Below are 21,719 nucleotides of genomic sequence, written 5' to 3'. Positions count from 1 at the left end.
GGCATATTTCTCTTCAGAAAGTTCAAAAACATATCCCTCAACCCACAGCTTATTTACCCGTGACATTCTGAAAGAATAAAAAATTCGAAAGTAACAGATAATATTTCCCATTTTAAATTATAAGTTGCTGCCAAAAATTTTCATTCCGAAACTTTAAAAAAAAAAAAAAAAAAAAAAAAAAATTCCTCATCGGAACTATTTGCAAAAATGCGTAAACGCCCCTGTAGATAGAATAGTAATTAAAAAAAAAAGCAAATTTCAGCAAAGCACATATGTATCATAGTACATTAGTTAAAAAATTTAGAAAAATATAATAATACTTCTGAAAAATACATTTTTGTATCTTGAATTAGACTCTAAAAAATTTTAAAAATGCAATACAAAATCTTCAGATTCTAAAATAATACTTAGAAATTTACAGTTACTTTAAAAAAGTTTATAAAACACATTTTTTATTTAAAAATATAAAAACTAAGATTAAAAATAAAATTTCACTCTGATACTGATCTGCAAATTTCAATTTATACCTAATAGTTTAAAGAATTAATACTCCAAAAATTAAAGATACTGCAAATAAACTATATCCTATATCTTTTGGTGGATATGAATTTAATATTTTGGTTAGCTAGCTCACATGTATTAATAATGAGCGATTCAAAATAGCAAATGTAGATGCTAGATAATATTTCATTGTAAATTAATGTCATATAAATGACTTGTATATTTATTTAATAAAGAAAATACTTTATTATTCAAAATGTAGCTGTACATTTATTTCACTACACCACTACTGATACAAATGTTTCATTCAAGTAGCAATTAAATTTTTGAAATAAAAACACCATTTCTGAACAAGTTTCTTTTGATGAGTTTAAAAAACAGAAAGAGGGAAAAAAAATAAAAAATCAAAAGTATACTGTTAATATACAGTTTTATAATTGTTTCATCAAACATTGATACTGCTAAGAATAATTTATCAATGAAATGTTTCTGTATTTATCTACAAATACTGCATTACATGCATTCAGAATCCTAGTTTCATATAACTGTAGTAGATCTTGGAACATATTCTTAGCAAGTAGTATGTTCTATGGTATGTGTTCTAAGATTAGCCACAATTATGTGAAACTATATATACAATTATGCCACAATTATGTGAAATTGAATATATACAACAGTTCAAATATTGTAATAATTGTACTTTTTTTAAAGTATTTTTTCTAGCTGCATTATTTTAAGTTTAAAAAAAAAACATATTGTTAAATTTAAAGGATTTTACTCAAATACACCAGGATTAGCTAGCTAACATTTTTTACAGGGCTGGGTTAACAGTTAAGCAATATAAGTATTTGCATAGGGCATCAAGGAAAGGGAAGACACCAAAAAAGTTTCCATTGCCAGTTTTACTGTAGAATGCATAGAAATAGTAATGAAGAAAAAAGCTGGCATAAATATATCTGTGTGGGAAAGGGGGTTTGATACCAAATTCTTTGAAGTGCTTAGGGCCTCTAAAAGTTTTAATCTGAAACTAATTTATGTACATATACAAATACATCAGTAAAATCAATATTCAGTTATTAATTTAACTGAATATTGATTTCACTTAAAGTAGAAGTATTCATACATTCCACTCATGATCCTAAATTTTATGATATGAAACTAATATTTGTCCACAAATTTCTCTATATTCATATTAAACCCTTCACGCTGACTGTCACGTCTACGTGCCAGCAACGAACACACTCACCTACCAGCCGACACGCAGGTGTGACAGAACATTTTCTCGTTTTCTACCGACTGTCACGTATTTGTGCCAGTGTCCTGGAACGTTTTTCAAACTATAATTTCTGCCACAAGATGGCACTGTATGTCCATATGGTTTCAGATACATGTAGATTAGACCTTCTACTCGAAATGAGAGAAGCATGACTCACATACACGTGTTTTTGATTACATAAACAAACGGGGGAACTAAATGTTTCCGAATGGCGTGATTTATGACGTCTCTTTAAATCGCACTTTATTCGCACGTGGTAGTTGTTTATTGTAAGTAGAAGTTTTATATGCGCTAAAGCGTTGAGTATTTTGGTTTACAGTTCAGTTTTTAGAAAATAATTAGATCTTGTTAGACGTGAATTCTTTCTGTTTTTACCGTTGCAATGTCGAAGCGTCGAAAATGTTTAACAGAGCATGAAATAGCAGAAATGATGCAAAATATTTCAGATATTGATTCTGAAAGATTAACTGAAAGACATTTTCCAAAACTTTGTTCAGAAGAGACTGATAAGAAAATGAGACGACGATGCTTCGTTTGTTCACATTCCCGGAAAAATCCTCCAAAACGGCAAATGAGTTATTACGAGTTCAAAGAATGTAACGTAGGACTGTGTGTAGATCCCTGTTTTCAAATTTTTCATACGAAAAGAGAATTTTAAGTAATATATTTAGTTTTCAGATGTATAATGTTAAAAGTCATAAAATGGTAAGTAATTAAAATAAAATGTGTAAAATATGCATTTAAACAAGAAATAAGGTAATTAAAGTATATATATATATAAATATTTATAAAGCATAAGCCGTTTAAATACTCTATAGAGCATTATTAAACAATGCGTTGATACTTCGGAAATTTCATGGAGGCTTAGTAACAAAAAAGCCCCTGGCCCTGGAGAGACGCTTGCGGAAGACACTGCCGGCCTCCGCGATAAGCGCGCGTTTTCGCTACCCGGCTCGAAGGGTTTAAGAAGGTAGGAGTTAAAGATTAGAATGGAAATAAATATAAGACATGAAATAAAAAATTAAAGGAATGTGTTTAAAGTGTGACCAGTATCATTATTTAAATTCAGTTGTCACAAAGTAAGTTCACAGGTGTCATAAAAAATAAGTAGAAGTTCATGACAACAAAAATTTGAAACAGAAGCACATTTAAATATTACACTGAATGGCAGTTATATGAAGTACAATTTCCCATGAAAAGCAAATATTTTTGAACAATTACTAGGAGAGATGTATTAGTGATGAATATGAATGAATGTATCCTAAACTGATTATACATACTTCATGCTAGAAACTACAGAGAAGAAATAAGCTTGTTTATAAGGTAATTAAATATAATAAATTTAAGAACCTAAATGATCAGAAATTTACATTGGGTTGATGTATTTGAAGTGGTTGAATTTAAGGCGGAAATGACCATTGAAGATAAGCACACACATCAGAAGGATTGCATTATGCGCTTTGTAAATATGTGATTGGTAAGCTGTGTTGGGCATTTGGTAGCACATTACAGTGTTATACTGCAATAAGCCATATGGACAATGGACTTAACACAACTGAAAGTGATTTTTTTAATGAGTTCAAAACAAATTCATTTTGCAGCAGACATTATTAATGCAGTATTTGGACCATATAGGTAGTGAATGCACCATTTGTCAATGCTTTGAGAAATTTCATGATGATGATACATCACTTCAAGACAAACCTGTTGGATTCAACCACAATTTTTTCAGATGGTTTTCCTGAGGCAGATTGTGGAAGCTCAATAACTTTAGAACATAGGCTCAATAGCAATTTTTATCAAATGTTATCATTAAATTGAGGAAAATTATTGTACATTATCATTCACATCTGCCAAAGTGCTCGTGAGACAGCTAAGAAATTTAATGTCTACCACTCCCCTGACAAGTAAACCTTCTCTCCTTTGATACCAGTTTCCTGGAAACCCATATAATTTCTGAAAACTTATGTCACAAGTAGACAACCTGTGAAATCTTAGGGGCAGAGGGGCAAACATTTAGGAGCTATAGGATTCATAAAGTATCATTAAAGTGTGTATAGTGGATATAGTCTTGTAATGATGTCTCTATTTCTTGTATGATCATGTACTGTCTGCTTCCAAAGTACCTGATGGTAAAGTCCTATAGAAAGAACTGGTACCTGAAGGATGCACGGGAAAGATCCAGCCTCTAGATATTCGTTGCTTCAGACAATACAGATCTTTTGTTTGTTACATAATGGACACAGTCATTAATGAGACACGGCAGCTTATTTGGTATCGCAATAGTTTTCTGGCCCTGCAGACTTTTCGCTATATCAGTTCAGCACTCATCATTTCAAGAACTTGATTAAGTATGCTTTTATAAGGGCGGATACTTGGATGACAAACCTGGCATGTGGACTACACCAATGCATTATTGCTTCGATTCATTGACAAATGATGAGTGTGCAAAGTGTGAGCCTATCGCTTTTGTAAAATGTGCACAATGTTAACTGTCTTTCTGCCCGTCTCAATGTTTGTTTGATGAAATGCACATTGATTGTCTCTTGTAATAGATTTTGTTTGAAGTCAATAACAAGTCAGATTTTCAGCATCCCAACGTATATTGTTTCTTTTCAATGAGTTATTTTTCCTTTATATTGAGATCTCCACCTTCTTACCATATTATTAGTTCATATAAATATGTGAAACGAGCATTTTAGCAACGTTTGGCGTTATGATTCCAATATTTTACCGATACTTTGTGGATCTTATAGCTCCTAAATGCTTGTCCCTCTGCCAATAAGATTTCACAGTTTACTTGTGACATCAACTTTCAGAAAATATATAGGTTTACAGAAAAGAGCTTTGGCATCAGGCTGTGAAAGACAAGAAGAAATCAAATGCATGGGTTCCCTTATGACCTTATTGCACAAAGAAGGCATGTTAGATAGAAGTATAAACAGTCTTCATGCTGAAAAACAACTGAGAAGGGATTTTGTATTAAATTATGGACAGCAATGGAAAAGTGGGTCTGATATGAAAATCAAAATGGATCCATTCACTGGTTGAAAGAGTGTTTAATAAAGCTACCTCTTCATCCTCATAATGTGCTCTTGCTTGTGTGGTGATATGCTAGCACCATTTATAATGTCTTCTTCAGACAGAGTAAAACCATAAATTCAGATTATTATTATGCAAATTATGCAGTGCATGTATTGAAGCCATTATGTCATCAACTTCACCTGAACCAGTCAGCATTCATGAACAGATAGTGTCCTTGTGTAAAATGACAACACTAACTCCTACGTGTCACACAGGAGGAAATAAAGTGTATGGGGGGGGGAGACTAACACTATATGAATTGAGTTACAAAACAATTGTTCTCCCATATATTCACCAGAACCGCCCCCAAGAAATCATCATCTTTTGAAGTGTTTGGAGAACTTGCATTCTGACTGGAGTTTTTAAAATCACAACCACTTCTGACTAGTAGATGAGGAATTCCTAAGCTAAAATAGTTCAAGGAATACATAGCTAAACAGATGAGGAATTCATAGCTACAACACACCTTTAGGTGTGGGATTCACAGCTTGATGCCCACAGGAATTTCAAGATATTTTATTAAAAATATGAGTATTTTTGAAATTTTTGTCATTCAAGTTATATCTAAAAACAATTTTATATTCTGCTATGCAGAATATAATTGTCTAGATATAAAGCTATATTAAAAAAAGGGGGGTGTAACTTACACGTTCTAGTTCATCATTCAACCACTCAACAGCACTGGACCATTTCCGTTTCAAATCCCCATTACTCTGCAACATTTGAGCTGCAGCAGGACAAGTGACAAACAAAGTTACCATACATTTTATACACTGATATGCTCTTTTTTGATGATGATTCTTGCTACGCTGAATGGTATCAAATAATCCATCTCTATCATCAGGAATACCTAAAATAAATATGAAATAGAATGTACATATAGGTGTGTTCAATACTGTTTTAAAATTTTGAATAATATTCATTACAATTATTAGAGCAAATATATTTAATCAATAGATTATATAAATAACATATCCAGAGATACCAAACAATTTTAAAAAAAATCTTAGCAACAAAAATTATACTGAAAGAAAAGTATCTTTCTTAAAATAATGAACATATTTAAGAACACTGCTCCTTACCCCAAGTGAAACTGAAAAAACAGTGACAAATGGTAGACATCATGTATTATATTTCTTTAATAAAATAATCAGTGTATTACATATGTGAATATGTAAGAGTAAGTATGTATCTTACTTGCAAACAAACATAATTATCACAAGCATGACAGAATTACAAAGAAAAAGCCTTACTTTTGTTTTATGTTCACTGGCAGTATAAAGCCAGATGAATCACAACAGTACCTAATTTGAAATTATACATGACATTTTCAGATACATGTGCATTATTTAAGAAATGATGATGAAGATATATAACAATGAATAAATAATGATGAAAGGACATAGACAAAAACCAAGTGATTTCATTATAAATCCACACTTTTGGATGTATATAATGAAGCATTAACCTTTCCATGTGAGCTATAGAGACTAATTTTTCATATATTGAAGCTATTAAGTCAACTCTTCAGTCAGCAAGGATCAGAAAAACAAATCAAGATGGTCTACCATTTTCTAATCCCTATTAAAAGTAGCAAGTTTTAAATCTACACAGTAAACCAAATTTCTCATTTAATAAGCCTCATTTAATGCAGTGAATGTCCCAGCTCCCAGGAAAAGATTAAGCTACATAAAAATGGTAAGAAATTTTATAAATAACATGGAGTCAGGAGAAATGCATCGTAATCCAAGTTTGCAAGAATATGGCAAAAAATCAGGTCTCCCACCGAAATACCATCTGAGTATCAAAAAGTTTATTTTTTAGAATAAGATGAAAATTTCATTTTACAATTTCATACTTCACATTTTGAATTTATGAATTTATCACAAAACATCACAGTATATAATTTTCAGAATTTAAGCTTTCTCATATGAAACACTGTGGATATACAAATATATATGCACTTACACATAATACTACTTGCATTCTCTTCATTCCCATATTCTATCAAAGCATAATTAAGTGATTTACATACCTTTTAATGCATTATGGATACGGTGATTCTGCCAGGAATCTTCCAGAAGCATCATATGCAATAACAAATCCAGGTAGGGTCTAAGCTCATAAGTATATGAATATGATACTTGCCATAACAATTCATTCAAAACCATGGAAGAAAAATGAGGATTCTCCCATGAGCAAAACTGAAATAAAATTACATGCTTTCCTTAAAATTCTTTAATGGGAAATTTGCAAAAAATCTTGATCAAAACTTCACACAATATATATCAGTTTTCAGCTAATATGGATCCACATTAATCTAAGTACATATTTGAAAACTCCAAATTCAAATATTTTATAATGGACATTTTTCTGTCATATTCATAGATATACAATATTTTTTTTAAATTAAATATCTGATGGTTAAGTTGACTGCAAAATGCTTTAAAGGTTCTAAAATCAGCTTCATAAGCTGATAAATGTTGTATTATCAGATCAGAAATCGAGATAAAGGGACAAATTAATCAAATGATAAATAAATCTATTAAATGATAATACACTGAATAATATGATCTTATAAAAACAATAACTTATTTTGGAACTACTCAAGTCGCCAAATTTCTTGTCATAACTTATTTTGGAACTATTCTCATATGCGCCCTCAAGTTGCCAAATTTCTCGCCAAACATTTTTGGCGAGAAACTCCACACCGCCATATTACTACCTAAATTTTTTGTCTACATTTTAAAATTTCACGCCTAAAATGTCTCCAAAAACGCGGTTTTCGCTTATGCAAAAACCACGTTTTGTAGACAAAATTTAAGCTAAAAACCCAAAACAAAAACAAAAAATTTAGATAGCAAAAACGTAAAGTTTCCAACCAAAAATATTTGACAAGAATCCATGTACACCGTGATATGTTTTAACTTAAAAAAAAAAAAAAAAAACATCTACGAATTGCACATTCTAAGCAGCAAAGGAATCTAAACTATGCACACCTCGCTTCAATACATTAACATAACAACAATAAATTTCAAAGAATACCATATACACAGCATTCTGTTTAAATTAAAAAAAGCATCTATGAATTGCACAATCTAGGCATTGCGCACAAATCAACCAAATAAACTAAATTACAAACAATTCAAAAAACAACGATAACAACAGAAATTCATAGTAAAAAAAACAATGAACATAACATTCTACAAAATAAAAATAAAATGCACTTACCATAATACATTCCTGAATAAAATTTCCCCACTCACACAACAAATTGTCTCTGAACAAAATTGCCCTGATTTTGCTATATCACGTCTTTCTGCGATTCAAAATTTCAAAAGTAATGATAAAAACTTCCTCTAAAGTTAACTTACTACACGAAAACCACAATTCAAATCCTAAACTTCGCTGACAGCCACATACTTTACCAGCAACCATTTAACTGCAAATCCACACAAGAACTATCAGAAACGCCCTTTTTCGTCCGAGTTCTCATAGCAGCTCCGCATTTCGGACTCTGTTTTAAAAGTCCCACAGAAATTCCAAAAATACACTTCAATCCTCATAAACACACCCGTGAACAAAAGACTCATTAACGACTCCAACACTGTACCTTTCAATACTAAAATTTACTTTCCACACAATCTAAAATACGTGATTAAAACCTTTCCACCACATCTATCATTGTTACACAGGCCATTTCAAAACACGCACGACACGAACCAACGAGCAATTAAACCACTCCAGCAAAAGATTTTCCAACGTCAACAGGGTTGCCATACAACATGCAATCACGCCAAAAACCAGCGCAGAACACATTTGGTGATATTAGGGCGCATATAAGAGTAGAGCCCTTATTTTCTTAAACATTTATGCAAGTTATAGCAGAAATATGTGTAATTTTAATAAATTGAACCAATATTATTAATGGCTACAAATCATACATAATTTATCCATATTTAAGATAAAATTTTACACAAGAAAAAATTCACACAGACATTTCTACTTCACGTCTTTGTTCTACAAATGGAAAATTATATGTTATACTGCACAGCATACATCTATTTAGGATCGCAAGACATCCATTTATCACCTTAAACACAAACTTCGGATGTTTTACTATTGCAAGACATCCATTTATTACGTTAAACACAAACTTCACTTTATCTCAACATATGTACATTTGCTATACCACTAGCTAAGATTTCAAGACTCTGATACTGAATGGAAATTTGATTGTTAATCTTATATTACCTTAAAAAATGTTTAAGAATACTAATCCAAAACATTCGATATTGTTTTTAAATAAATTAAAAACAAATAAGATATTTTTATAATGATATACAATATTATTTAAGAGCAGTATAACTTACGCAATATTCAACAGAATTACTTAGGAAGTGACAAAAATATTGAAACAGCTAACATAATTTATTATTTTAATTAACAATACTTAACATATTCACTAATAATGTGTTATTCAAATAATGGTGATCAAAACCAAATTAAAAACAAATTAACTTTTAATTTCCCTGGTTTTCCATGATCAAATCTAATTATCAAATTAAATACAAGTGATCATTTTTTATTTAGAAGAAAATAAAATGAAATAACTAGAAACATAATAAAAGTTTAATTTATCTAATTTATTACTGTGATGCAAATACAAAATGTATATAAGAAATAGGTTTTTAAACCATTAGAGAAAGTGGCTAAGATTAAAAAAAATATCAAATCTAGGAGGAAACTGTTCATTTGCAAAATAAATTTTATAACAGTAAATTATTCATAATGAAAATACATTCCAAAATAAAATTTAGGATAACAGAATTACACTGAAACAGAATTAACTGAAAAATGTATTAATAATTTAGGTCACACAATTTGGTGACTTACCTATTCTTGAACGACAGTATATTACTTTTACAGAGAGAAGTAATGCAACAGTTACTTTTCTAAATTGAAGGGTGAAGTATACATTGATAAAATTGCATGAATGCAAGTAAAAAATTCAATAACTCTTCATCTGCTTTCTTTTTTATGACATGATAATTTATTGGTAACTATTCAAAACACATACTTTTGAATATTTGAAAAACTCATCTATATTCTGTTCCCTTTCTCTGACATGTTGGGAAAAGTTTTGATTATTCCCCATTCTTAGAAAACATTTATAACTTCCCTCACCATTTTACATTTCCCCAACTTTCCAGGTAATTGGGAATGCTGTAATGTTATCAGTTACTCATAATGACCATAAAATAGATAATAATAGCACTTACACAGCAACATGTATAATGACGACAGACAATGATTTATTAATCAGTTCATAACATACACAAAAAGGAATATTATAAAAGTTTAACTGAAGAGTCACATATCATAAACAAACATTCACAATACAGTAAGAAGTCCTTACCTTTAAAAGCCTTAATGTATCTTCTGAATTATTTGCATCTTCTACAATTTTTTTCAGATAACTGAAATGAAGTAGAAAAATAAAGCTTATGGTAAATATTACCAAAAAAAAAAAAAAAAAAAAAAAAAAAATGTTTCTTACACAGTTAAGACCCCCCTTAAAATGAATTTATTCAACTTGATAATTAAATAAATTTTATTTTGCTAAAAAAGTGCAAAAATTTATATATTTATATATAATTATAGACTAAAAAGTAATGAAATCCAAACCAACTCCACAAAGACGCAAAAGAAATGAAATTAACTTTCCAGCAGCATTCGTGTGAAAATAGTTTGGGGATATTTTTGTTGTAAAAAAATTTCCATAATACTGTACATATATACAGTATTACAGAATATATACATTCAAGAACACTAATAATTAAACCAAAAATTACACAAAAAATTAGATGAAGAAAGGATTCAATATTCTATAAGAACATAAACACATCAAAACAGAAACATTTCTGTAGCGACCACCAGACTACATTTCTTGAAAGGCGCACGTCGGATGAAAACAAAGGAAAAAAGGTGGTTATGCGGCTTGAAGACAGGAGAAGCACACAGGCATCGAAGTTCACTGACACTCTAGACTTGATATTGGGAGGTACGCTATTAAATGTTCCTATTGTTTCGATTTCGGAAATGTTGCAATATTTCCAGGCTCACATAAGCAACTTGTGTTAAATAAATCAAAATGTGAATTGGATAATTTGCATCTTATTTTATAAAGTTTTATCAAGTATTCTATTGTATACTTAGTGGAAAAACACCAAAAATTTCAATAAAATTATTGCAGTATGAGACTAAAAAACTGATAAATATAAATATATATATATATATATAAAGCTGAAAGCTTTCAGATTTTACATTATGACCAAAGGAACTTTTTTTAACCTTTTCTGTGTTACCTTTATTTATTAAATGTTCTTTGCACTTAAACCATGAAATTCAATTTAACCGCAATATCGCAAAATAATTTTAAAATGAGTATATTTTTGGAATTTCCGATACACAGTCTCGCGTGTGTGAGTCCCCATACAGTTTTGGCATTGCTTGCTTTGAAATCGTTGAGTTTGTTAATCAAAAATTTGTTGAAGTGTTACTAAATATGAAATCAATAATAAAACAAATTCCAAATTAGGGCTTCTAGCTGACCATATTTGATGGGAGATTACTTAATTCGAAATTTGATGGCTCAAGGTATAGTTTTTTTTATCACAATGCAAGAAACATACGTACATTTACACAGATTCTTCATTATTTAATTTCTTTAAATATAACACAGGGTGATAATAATTGGTGGCAACAATTTGAAAAGTGAACCGAAATTTACAGTGAACAAACTTAAAATGGCAAAACGAAATTAAGAGCCCTTCTGGGCTAATGCCCTTTGGGCTAAATATACAAAATTATTGAAAATTCCTTGATCTTTTTTTAAGGAATTTTCTTCTGAATTATATCTTGATGATTAAGAATTCAAAATAAAAAAAATTAATTTCATTAACCTACCAGAACATGCGTCATGTGCAAAGTAAATGACAATTCCCCCCCCCCATATCGCTGCTGGGCCTGCAGATAAAGCAACAGTTGTAATGGGCTATAAGTGAGTTTTTCTTTTGGCAAGTTGTCTTCAATTCGATGATAAATCAACAAGACAGGATAGACATAAAAAGAGCAAATTGGCAGCTATCTGGAGTATGTTTGAATCAGTTTACAATGTCCAGTATTTTAAGTCCTCTTTACCTCTCAACTCTGTTCTTGCTTTATATTATTTCCAATTGATCACTCTACCAATCTACTCCTCAATTCGAATCTGTTCTCTTACCGGCATTCTCGGCAGTAACAACACTTCATTCAGGTTTTAATTTTCCATTCAAATTTATTTATTCGAATTAATTGATTCAATTTTATTTTTAAATTAATTTTTAATTTCCTAATTTTATGCAAAAAGTCTTCCACTTTTTATTCAATTTGGAAACTTTCCTGCATTTGTTATTAAACACTTTTTTTACTTTTAGTAAATTTCTCTTTATAAATTCCTTTCCTTAGGAATTTTGATTTGAAATATTTTAATTTTTGAAGTTTTGCATTCTTTGGTTTCTCTGCTTCTTTCTTTGGTTTAAAATTTATTTAATACTTACTTAGAACATAGCTTTTAGTTACCCAATGGTTCTAGTTTCTTAATCAAGAATTTACATTAAAGAATGGAACATTTACCTTTACAGTTACCATCTTAGGATCATGTGGAAGCATATTATATACTGATGATTCATTAAATTTAAAAAATACTTTGTTGCACTTTAAGAGCACTTTAATCGATAATTTTATTTTAATTAAATCTTTAATTGATAATTTTATTTTATTTTAATTAAATTAAATTTTTTATTTATTTTATCAATTGGCACTTTCTTTTATTTTGAATTCACAATCATCCAAGTATAATTAAGAAGCATAGACCCTGTGAAATTGCTTGAAAAAGAGCAAGAAATTTTCAAAATTTGTATATACTTTTATTAATTTTGTTAATTTATATTAATTTTATTGAAATGTTTCTGTTTCAATGTTGGCATTTCCTGTCCACCCCTTTCATGATCTAATTTTTTATTTAATTATAGTTTTCTCTCAATTATTTAATTAATTTCACAGCATACTGCATAACTTTAATAATTTATTAACTTGAAATTTCTAAACTTTGGTTTATATAAATAAATAAATAAATAAATACAAATACAAAGTAAAAAAAAAGGGGGGGGGCTGAAATCTAATCTAATTGTGTGCTCACAGCAACAACAGGAGTTGATAATAATGCATAATGTAAACTAAAGTAAAATAAAAATATGTTTAAAATTCATTCTCCTATTCAATTTGGACCACCACCCTGCTGCACCAACCCCCCCAACTATGATACAGCAACAAAAGACTTAAATTTCACTTTTTGGCATATTTTGCCCTCTTTTTTCATGCAGATTGTCACAGTGCTTCTTTTTTTTTTTTTTTTTTTTTTTTATGTGATTTATTTCAAATTGAATGTGAGAAGAATTAAAAATTTTTTTTATTTTATTTTGAATTATATATGTGTATATATATATGTATATATATATATACGAACACTTGTTGAATAATCTAGTGAAACGAATCAAGAAGCAAAAGCGATTTTGATTTTGCTTGAATTCCACAACATTAATATATTATTATTACTTGATATATTAAGCTCAAATAATTAGCTTACCATGTATTATTGTACAAAATGTCAGCAACTTCTGGTTGTATAGGCATTAGATATTCCTGGTAAATATTGTCACCCACAAAGGGATTAGGTAATGTTGCTCCACCCTTTAAAAATTTTAAAGAGCAGAAATTAATATTCTATCCTCAGTGGAGATAAGACACAGAATAAAAATATAAATACAAATCTAAAGATTATGTCACTGACAAATAAAACAAATATGCAAAATGATTATAACAAATAACTACTTTATTACATTATCAGTACAGTTTATGAAAATGAATCAGAACTAAATACAAATATCAGAATTTTCATTAATGATACCCGCAAAGAAATTATGCAAATTTTATTTGTATCTTGTATCAGTCTAATTTTAGATTTTTGATTTTGACAAAGATTGTTACATAAGTGGACTAAAATTTCTTTAAAATTATAAATACTGGCTTTTTATTTCATGAGTTTAAAAAGCAATGGTTTTATATAATTCATAAAGTAAGGCAAATAGTTGTCCTAAGCAACATCAATTGATCTACAGAATACTAAGCTATCACATAAACATGACAAGAAATGTCAACATCAAGTAAATTAGTCTTTATATGAGTATAATAAAAAGACTTCTTACATGAGATGATTGTGTTTTACAGCTAACATCACAGCTACGAATTAGTAAACTAACAACTTGATACAGTTTGCCCAGTTCAGCATACTGGTATTTGATTGGAGGTCCAGGCCCTTCATCCAAAGCAACTTTCATAAACGTAGCAGGCACATTTAATTGTAATAACATGGTTCTCTGCAAAATATAGAGGATAGTGTAAATAGTTTTACATTATAACAGATTTAGAAAGTATCCAGATTAACTTTTAAACATTTTATCAGTATACAATAAAACACATGTTTTACCTCAGCAACTCCAAGAGAGGCAAACATAGCAAAAAGACTGAAGTACTGCGTAAGATGTCTACCATGCTCAGAAACTTCTTTTTTCAACAAATTTAGAACAGCCATAATCAAGTGATCAGCTAAAGTGGCACTTGAATCTACAGGATAAGCTGTTAAGAAAATAGGATGAATTTAAAAATGATGACCATATAAAATGATTCATATAAAAATATATTAAAAGTATATGCAAGAAAAAATATATACTACTTTTTTACACAAATTTAATTAATATACAGATATTATACAAAGAAAAGAGGCATTTATTTATTTCAGCGCGAATTACTTCCCTCAACAAAATTAATCATAAAATCTTGATTTAATGAATATTTTATGCCCATTAAATAAATAAGTCATGAAAATTTCCAAATGTTTTTCATTTTTGAATACATGAAGAAACTTTTCCTGAAAATGAACTAACTCAGGCAAATAAAAGGCAAAATAAGATTCTAATTAGATTATCTCAGGCAAAATAAAATTCTAATTTGCTTGTGAACAAGCAAATTAGAATAAACTTCACTTCAAAAGAGAAATGAAAGAAAATAGCTTGCATACATAGCAGACATTATACCGTCATAAGCATCACTGTCAGATTGTTCATCTTGAAAGAAGGAAAACTTTCCCTATATAAAATTTGAGTGCTATAAATTTCGGGAAAAAATATAAAAAGTATCCAAAATCTAGCAAAAAATATCTAATTAACATTTTTTTTTTTTTATAAATATCATTCTTGTTTTGAAAGATGGCAATTAGTTTTCCTTTGAATATTCTAAATTTTATAATACAAATTTGTGGATATCAGAATTTAAAAACAGCCAAGATAATGAGTGAAAAATTGGAAAACTATGTTAAAAATCCAGAATGCACTTCATTTAAAAGACTTATTTCTCTGCTTTACTGAATACTGGATGGCATAAGCCATCCAGTAAAGTAAGGATTTTATTTTGTTCATTAAGCGAAAAGATATGCAAAATTTACAGGAGGGAAAAGGAAGAAAAGAAGTTTTTTTTACAGTAAATTTGGGGTGGGGCTGAACTTTGATAAAATTCTATGTATACATAATCTCCATATGGATATCTGAGCATATCTGTTTTTGCGCTATCCAATACATGCAAGCAGACACATACACAACCTCTCTGTTTATTACAGATGTTTTAAATATATTAGTTTAAGATCATTTGCATAGCTTAAATTAATAAACAATTTCTGACAAGAATATTATACATTAGATATTACTACTACATTATATACTTTTTTAAAGGCAACACTATTCTGAACCATAATTTGCATTTTTTTATAACCAAATAAATGTGGTATATATAGATTAAAAAATATTTTATATATAGAATGAAATTTCAAAATTTTTATCCATAAAGTCAAAATCATTATAATATAATTTTGTAAAAGACAGCAAGTTTTCTCCTCCTCTCCCCCACATTAAAGGAATGCATGAACTGTCTTTCACTGTAATGTCATGAACTTCAATTACAGTTTATGAAAGATAATTTGTGAAACTATGAAAAACCATACAACACATAATGAACATGTTAATATATAATTAGGAATATTAATTGTTTCAAAAGAATAAATTGAATTTAAATACAAATTTAATTAATTCTTTGCGCCATTGCTGCAAGGAATAAAATTTAAATTTTAACAAACATGTATATACGCAAAAAGCAAATTTAAAGTTAAAATAATTAAAAAATGTGAAAACATATAAAAGATTTTTTTCGAACTAATCTACAATATCATTTAAATTCAGATAGCATAAGTAAATCAAGTGCAAAACCAAACCATGAAAATAAATTCACCAATTTAGCAAATTAAAATTAAAGCAAAACCAAACCATGAAAATAAATTCACCAATTTAGCAAATTAAAATTAATCTAAAATTTTTTTAAAAAATGCATAAGTGAATGACTGTTGAGCAGGCAGGAGACAGACTTATCAAGGGGAAGTTGCCTCCAAATCTAACTCTACAATCATTCAATTCGTGTTTTGTCATTCATGCAGGCAAGGGTAAAAGTCAAAACCAAAAGTAAATACATAGTGAAGAATGTCCAAAAAGAAATACCAATAAAGTGGTACCTTTAGAAATTAGCAATTAAAATAAAGGTCTAAAAGGAAAATACCAATGATGAAGTATTTAGAGAATTAAGCAATGTAAAGTTTAGTATTAAATTAAAATTTAAAAAAAAAATTAACAGAATTAAGCAATGTAAAGTTTAGTATTAAATTAAAATTTTTAAAAAAATTTTAATTAAATTTTTTAGAAAAATTAATTTAGAAACCAATGCATTTTAAAAACCCTTGTCTACAGAAACCTCCCCGACATGAATATGCATATCAATCAAAAAGGAACTAGATATAATTTATATAAACCAATAAGAAACTAAAAAGAATTAATTCATAATTTAAAAAAACAAATACAGTCAAAAGTCGTTAATCTGGACTCGTCGGGACTTCGGCGATTCCGGATTATCGATTTTTCCGGATTATAGATCATCAGTTTAAATCTGGTAAGATGGCATGCAAAAATTACATAATTAAAAATATGAAACCGTAATTTATGAAATAAAGAACAATTATGATCTAAAGGGTATCAAAATTTACAAAAAGAAAAAGCTTAATATTTATTTGTTTACTTTATTAAACATTTCCTTCAATGTAAGTTGCTTCGTTTCATGTGATAATACTTTCTCTTTAATTCTATTAAACAGACATAATTTCTTGTTTAGTTACAAAGTTCCGCTGTTCAAGTCCTATAATTGCTTTGATGCTGTAAGGTTGTTGTGTTGAGAATAGGGACTAATTTGTCAATCGAAATGTTTTCGTTTTCAATAACCTCTGGGTCACTTTCTTCACTATCTGAAGTGATGAGGAGGAACTTGATTTAAATCATATCAAAGACAGAGTACATGGAGATGAAATACTAAACTTAGTACAGAATTATAATCCAAATAAAATAAAAACATCTGCTCTGAAGATAAGGATAGTGTTGACAGATCAACTTCCAATCTGCAGCCTGAAATTGATAAACAGATTTCGGATTTCAAAACATACTTTCGCTTTGTAGATACAAATTACATATTAGTAAATATATATTGGAAATTCTATTTGACATAATCTTTCTAATCTATCATAATCTAATAATGACAAACAGATTTCGGATTTCAAAACATACTTTCGCTTTGTAGTAAATATATATCCGAAATTCTATTTGACATAATCGAAAGTTCAAGCTTACTTTTATAAAATTGCTCTAACAGTCTGCAAAAAATAATAAGCCGGCTCCAATTCGAAGATTAAGGAACAACGCAATCTGCAACATTAACTGAATTAGATAACTGTAACTTAGCGTATAACTCCGTTACACATTAAACGCGCATGCGCACAAACATATTCGCAGCCGTAAGGGTCTTACGCGCTCTCGTAAACGCCTGTGCGCATGCGTGAACGCGACGCATGCGCAGAAAGTTTGTAGCTTTGAGGTCCGGATTATAGATCATTCCGGATTATGGGTGTCCGAATTAACGACTTTTGACTGTAAATACTTAAAAATATAATTACATATTTAGAAAATACTTACATACTACATAAAAAATACTTATTAGGAATATTAATTTATTACTGATATGTAGCTCAAAATTTTCTAAAGCAAAATAAATATGTGATATTTATTTGCATTTCTTCTCCCTTCATAAATATCTTATCTTACGATTTATATACTTCTGATTTATAATAGCATAAAATGTACAGATAGTTACACAAGTATATGGTGATAGTATAACCTCAAAACTAATAACTATATTTACTTTGTAATATAAAATAAAATAACATTAACAGCTAATAAATATTTTGACATACGTGAATTTGCAAATGCTGGAGGGGTATAAGGGCCATCTTGTAAAGCAAAATGAGCAATGAAGACTAAAATGCGCATGAAGGCACTGCGAACCTACACAATATATACAAGATGGAGGTTAATTAATGAATATTTATTCCAAATTAATAAAAATCTCTTTTCCATTATGAAAAGATTAGCATGCAAATGAGATTCAAATGTTCAGTTATAATGAATAACTGCAAATTATAACTATACCTCTGAACCAGGACATTCAAGTAGGTATTCACAAAAGATATGAGGATTACTAAACAGCACATTATTTGCAAACCATCGGCGGACATTACAGCTGTTACGAAGATGTATACATAGAGCATCATACCAATCATTTGCAGGACCTCTGTAAAATATTTAAAATAACAATGTACCTAATTATTCAATAGAATAATCTAAAAAATTACAAGCAAGAAACAAAGCAGGAGAAAAAACATACCTCAATGTTTTCTTGGCATGAAAACCAGTAGTAAAAAGAAATTTTGCTGCTAACTGAATACTTATTAAAGCTAATTCTTCACCATCTGCTGTCTATAAATTAAAATGTAATTAATATAAAATACGAAACTCAAGATACTGTTCTATCAAAGACTGATATTATTGTACAAATGCATTCTAAACACTTTTGCTAGTGTTTCCATAAAGTAATATTTTTGGTTTCATAAAAATCAATATATATATATATATATATATATGTATGTATGTATATATATATATATATATATATATATATACATATAAATTTACTTCCTATCAGTCAATTTAACAGCACTAATTAAGTTAAATCTATCATGGCCTTTAACTGGTTAAATCCATCACAGTCATTTAATTTAATCTATCACAGTTAAAAAAATACCAAAAGTACTCATTCACTATGTAATCAAGTGATGCCAATACTATAATAAACTTTTACTTACTAATTTATCATGACCACCAGGTATAGTAACATATGGACCATTGCACAATATAAGTTTTTTCATAAATTGAAAATATTCTAAACTGAACTGGTTTCTGTTATGCATGAATTTGATGTTTTGCCGCCTTACACTTCTTTCAATGGCAGCAGGCATCTTTACAACACATTGTTTATTGTCAGCTGTAAAGTAAATAACAGTGTTAAAGAAAAAAGTACTGATTTGAGATTTACAAACAGTATAAATCAGAATGCTCTAAATATTAGATTTTAACACACTTACATAGTGTCAATTCATTTAAGCTTCTTGTAATATTTGTTTCCATATCCACTCTCCGATAAAATAAAATGTAAGCATTCCACCATCGCTTTTGCCTCCTGTATGACATTCTCTTTAACATGTGATCAAAAACTTCACCCATATAATCTCCACCAAAACACTGATTCTTGATCTCCTTCAAGAAAGAAATTTAACATTTAATATTTTAAAGATGCACGCTACACAAATGAAATATTACTAATTTACAAATTGGTACAATAAGAACCTTTTGATAACCATGACAATTTCAAAAATCACACTTCTATGAATTTATCATATTACTTTGAATTTAAGTTGCAGCAGAATTTTAAAATTAAAAAAATAACAATAAAAAATAAGAGCAATTTTTATAATAGGCATTGACAAATATCTGTTAAAATCATTTTGAATTTTGAGACCTTAGTTATTTAAGATCTGATTACTGGGGAGTCATAAGTCTGCAGAAATAAGCTGTAAGAACACTCATTTTGATTTTAAGCTACACCCTAATTTTATGTCTTAAAATATGTAAATTAAGTTTAGCTTAAATTCAAATTAATATGGTACTACAAACACATTTCTCTTAAAATTTTTGTGAGTGAAAGGGGGGAAGGGAGGATAAGTGCTTCCTTTTATTATTTAATTCTGTAACCTACAACAAACTTCCAAGAATGCTAACCACATGACTGAAGAAAACAGCACCTAGATAAAGGTTCATATGCAGAAAACACATGAAGGCAACTATATTCAGAAATCAGACAAGGGCCAGTATATTCATGCAGAAATAATACAAAAGAGCTCTTTACAATGATTTATTTCTCTACATAATTACTCTTGAGGTCAATACACTTAAATATAAATTCTTTAAAACAGGCACTTGATTTTAGCAAAGTCTCTGAATAGAGATTATGCTTGAAAATCAATTGCAGGAAATCTCAAAGCTTACATAGGAAAATCTCAGTTCTTCAGAACTAATGTCCTTTATATTTTGAGATTTGTAATTTTTAACAAAAATTCTTTGAAAACTTTGAAATTCACAAGCTATTCCTATTCCAGAGAAATTACGGTTTCTCAAGCTTGAAAACTGTTTTTCCCACTAAATTTTGCTAGTGAGCTATAGCTTCTAAATATGAGAATATAAGGTGTAAGACAAAAAAGAAAGGAAAAAAAAAAGAGAGAGAGAGAGAGAGAGACCAAGTGTGTAGCTTGAAAAAAGAGTGGAGTTGCAACAACTGTTTTGGTGACGTCATCCCACAATCCCACACACCTCCTCTATCCATGCAGCCAGTTTTGACTTAACTGATCACGCCAATTACGAATAGTGTGTCATTGAGTGAACACATTCAACTGATTTCTGCTAAAAAATGTCTAATGTGAAAACGGAATCAGCATCAAGTTTTTTGTGAAACTTAAGAAATCAGGCACGGAAACTTTCAAATGCTAACTGAGACTTATGAGGATGAAACTTTGTCTTGTGCATGTGTGTTTGAATAGTATAAGCAGTTTTCAGGGGTGATGAACGTACTGGGCACCCAAGGTCAGCGATTGCAGACCCAAACATTGCCAAAGTTCATGATGTGATCCAGGGTGACTGAAAATTAAGTGTTCGTGCAGTGGCAGAGTTGGTTAACTTGAATAGGGAAACTGTTCGATGTATTTAACGGACGAATTACTAAAGAAAAAGATTTGTGTGAAGGTTGTTCCAAACATTCTGTCCAATGACCAATAACAGTGTTGTAAAGACATGTATGTGGACATGATAGAAAGCATTGCAAACGAGCCAAATTTGTTGGACTCTTGTTGTAACATGTGATGACATGGAGTTTTACCTATGATCCAGAAAGTAAGCACCAGTCAATGCAGTGGAAGTCTCCAGGATCCCCAAGATGCAAAAAAGCATGCATGTCAAAATCAAAATTGAAGGCAATGTTATTTGTCTTCTTTGACATTAATGGAATTTGAATGACGAGTAGGTTCCCAGTGGTCAGACTGTTAATTAGCACTACTACATTGAAGCACTAAGACTTCTTTAAAAAATTAGGAAAAAAAAGAGCATAGTTGTGGAGTGATGGATGGCTGTTGCATTAGGACAATGCACCTACTCACACAGCCCTATCTGTC

The 21,719-nt window shown here is 29.6% G+C and overlaps 1 protein-coding gene across 5 annotated transcripts in view; it reads right to left on the bottom strand.

Annotated features, from left to right (window-relative positions):
• Positions 1 to 21,719, bottom strand: part of faf (ubiquitin carboxyl-terminal hydrolase-like faf) — a 199,447-nt gene that overhangs the window by 6,246 nt on the left and 171,482 nt on the right. For all 5 annotated transcript variants that reach the window (XM_085825211.1, XM_085825210.1, XM_085825214.1 and 2 more), the window contains 11 exons: positions 19,584 to 19,755; positions 19,305 to 19,483; positions 18,827 to 18,918; positions 18,592 to 18,733; positions 18,357 to 18,447; positions 14,451 to 14,599; positions 14,170 to 14,340; positions 13,551 to 13,654; positions 10,281 to 10,341; positions 6,897 to 7,065; positions 5,509 to 5,711 (listed from right to left, as the gene is read on the bottom strand). In XM_085825211.1, coding sequence (XP_085681337.1) covers positions 5,509 to 5,711; positions 6,897 to 7,065; positions 10,281 to 10,341; positions 13,551 to 13,654; positions 14,170 to 14,340; positions 14,451 to 14,599; positions 18,357 to 18,447; positions 18,592 to 18,733; positions 18,827 to 18,918; positions 19,305 to 19,483; positions 19,584 to 19,755 — 1,533 coding nt within the window. The remainder of the gene's footprint in view (positions 1 to 5,508; positions 5,712 to 6,896; positions 7,066 to 10,280; positions 10,342 to 13,550; positions 13,655 to 14,169; positions 14,341 to 14,450; positions 14,600 to 18,356; positions 18,448 to 18,591; positions 18,734 to 18,826; positions 18,919 to 19,304; positions 19,484 to 19,583; positions 19,756 to 21,719) is intronic.

Source organism: Stegodyphus dumicola, chromosome 10, assembly GCF_044657685.1.
Source record: "Stegodyphus dumicola isolate Sdum_Otavi_A_Nest chromosome 10, ASM4465768v1".
In the NCBI taxonomy this organism is placed as follows: Eukaryota; Metazoa; Arthropoda; class Arachnida; order Araneae; family Eresidae; genus Stegodyphus; species Stegodyphus dumicola.
Note: the sequence above shows the minus strand (reverse complement) of the source record. Positions and strands in the feature narration are given on the sequence as shown.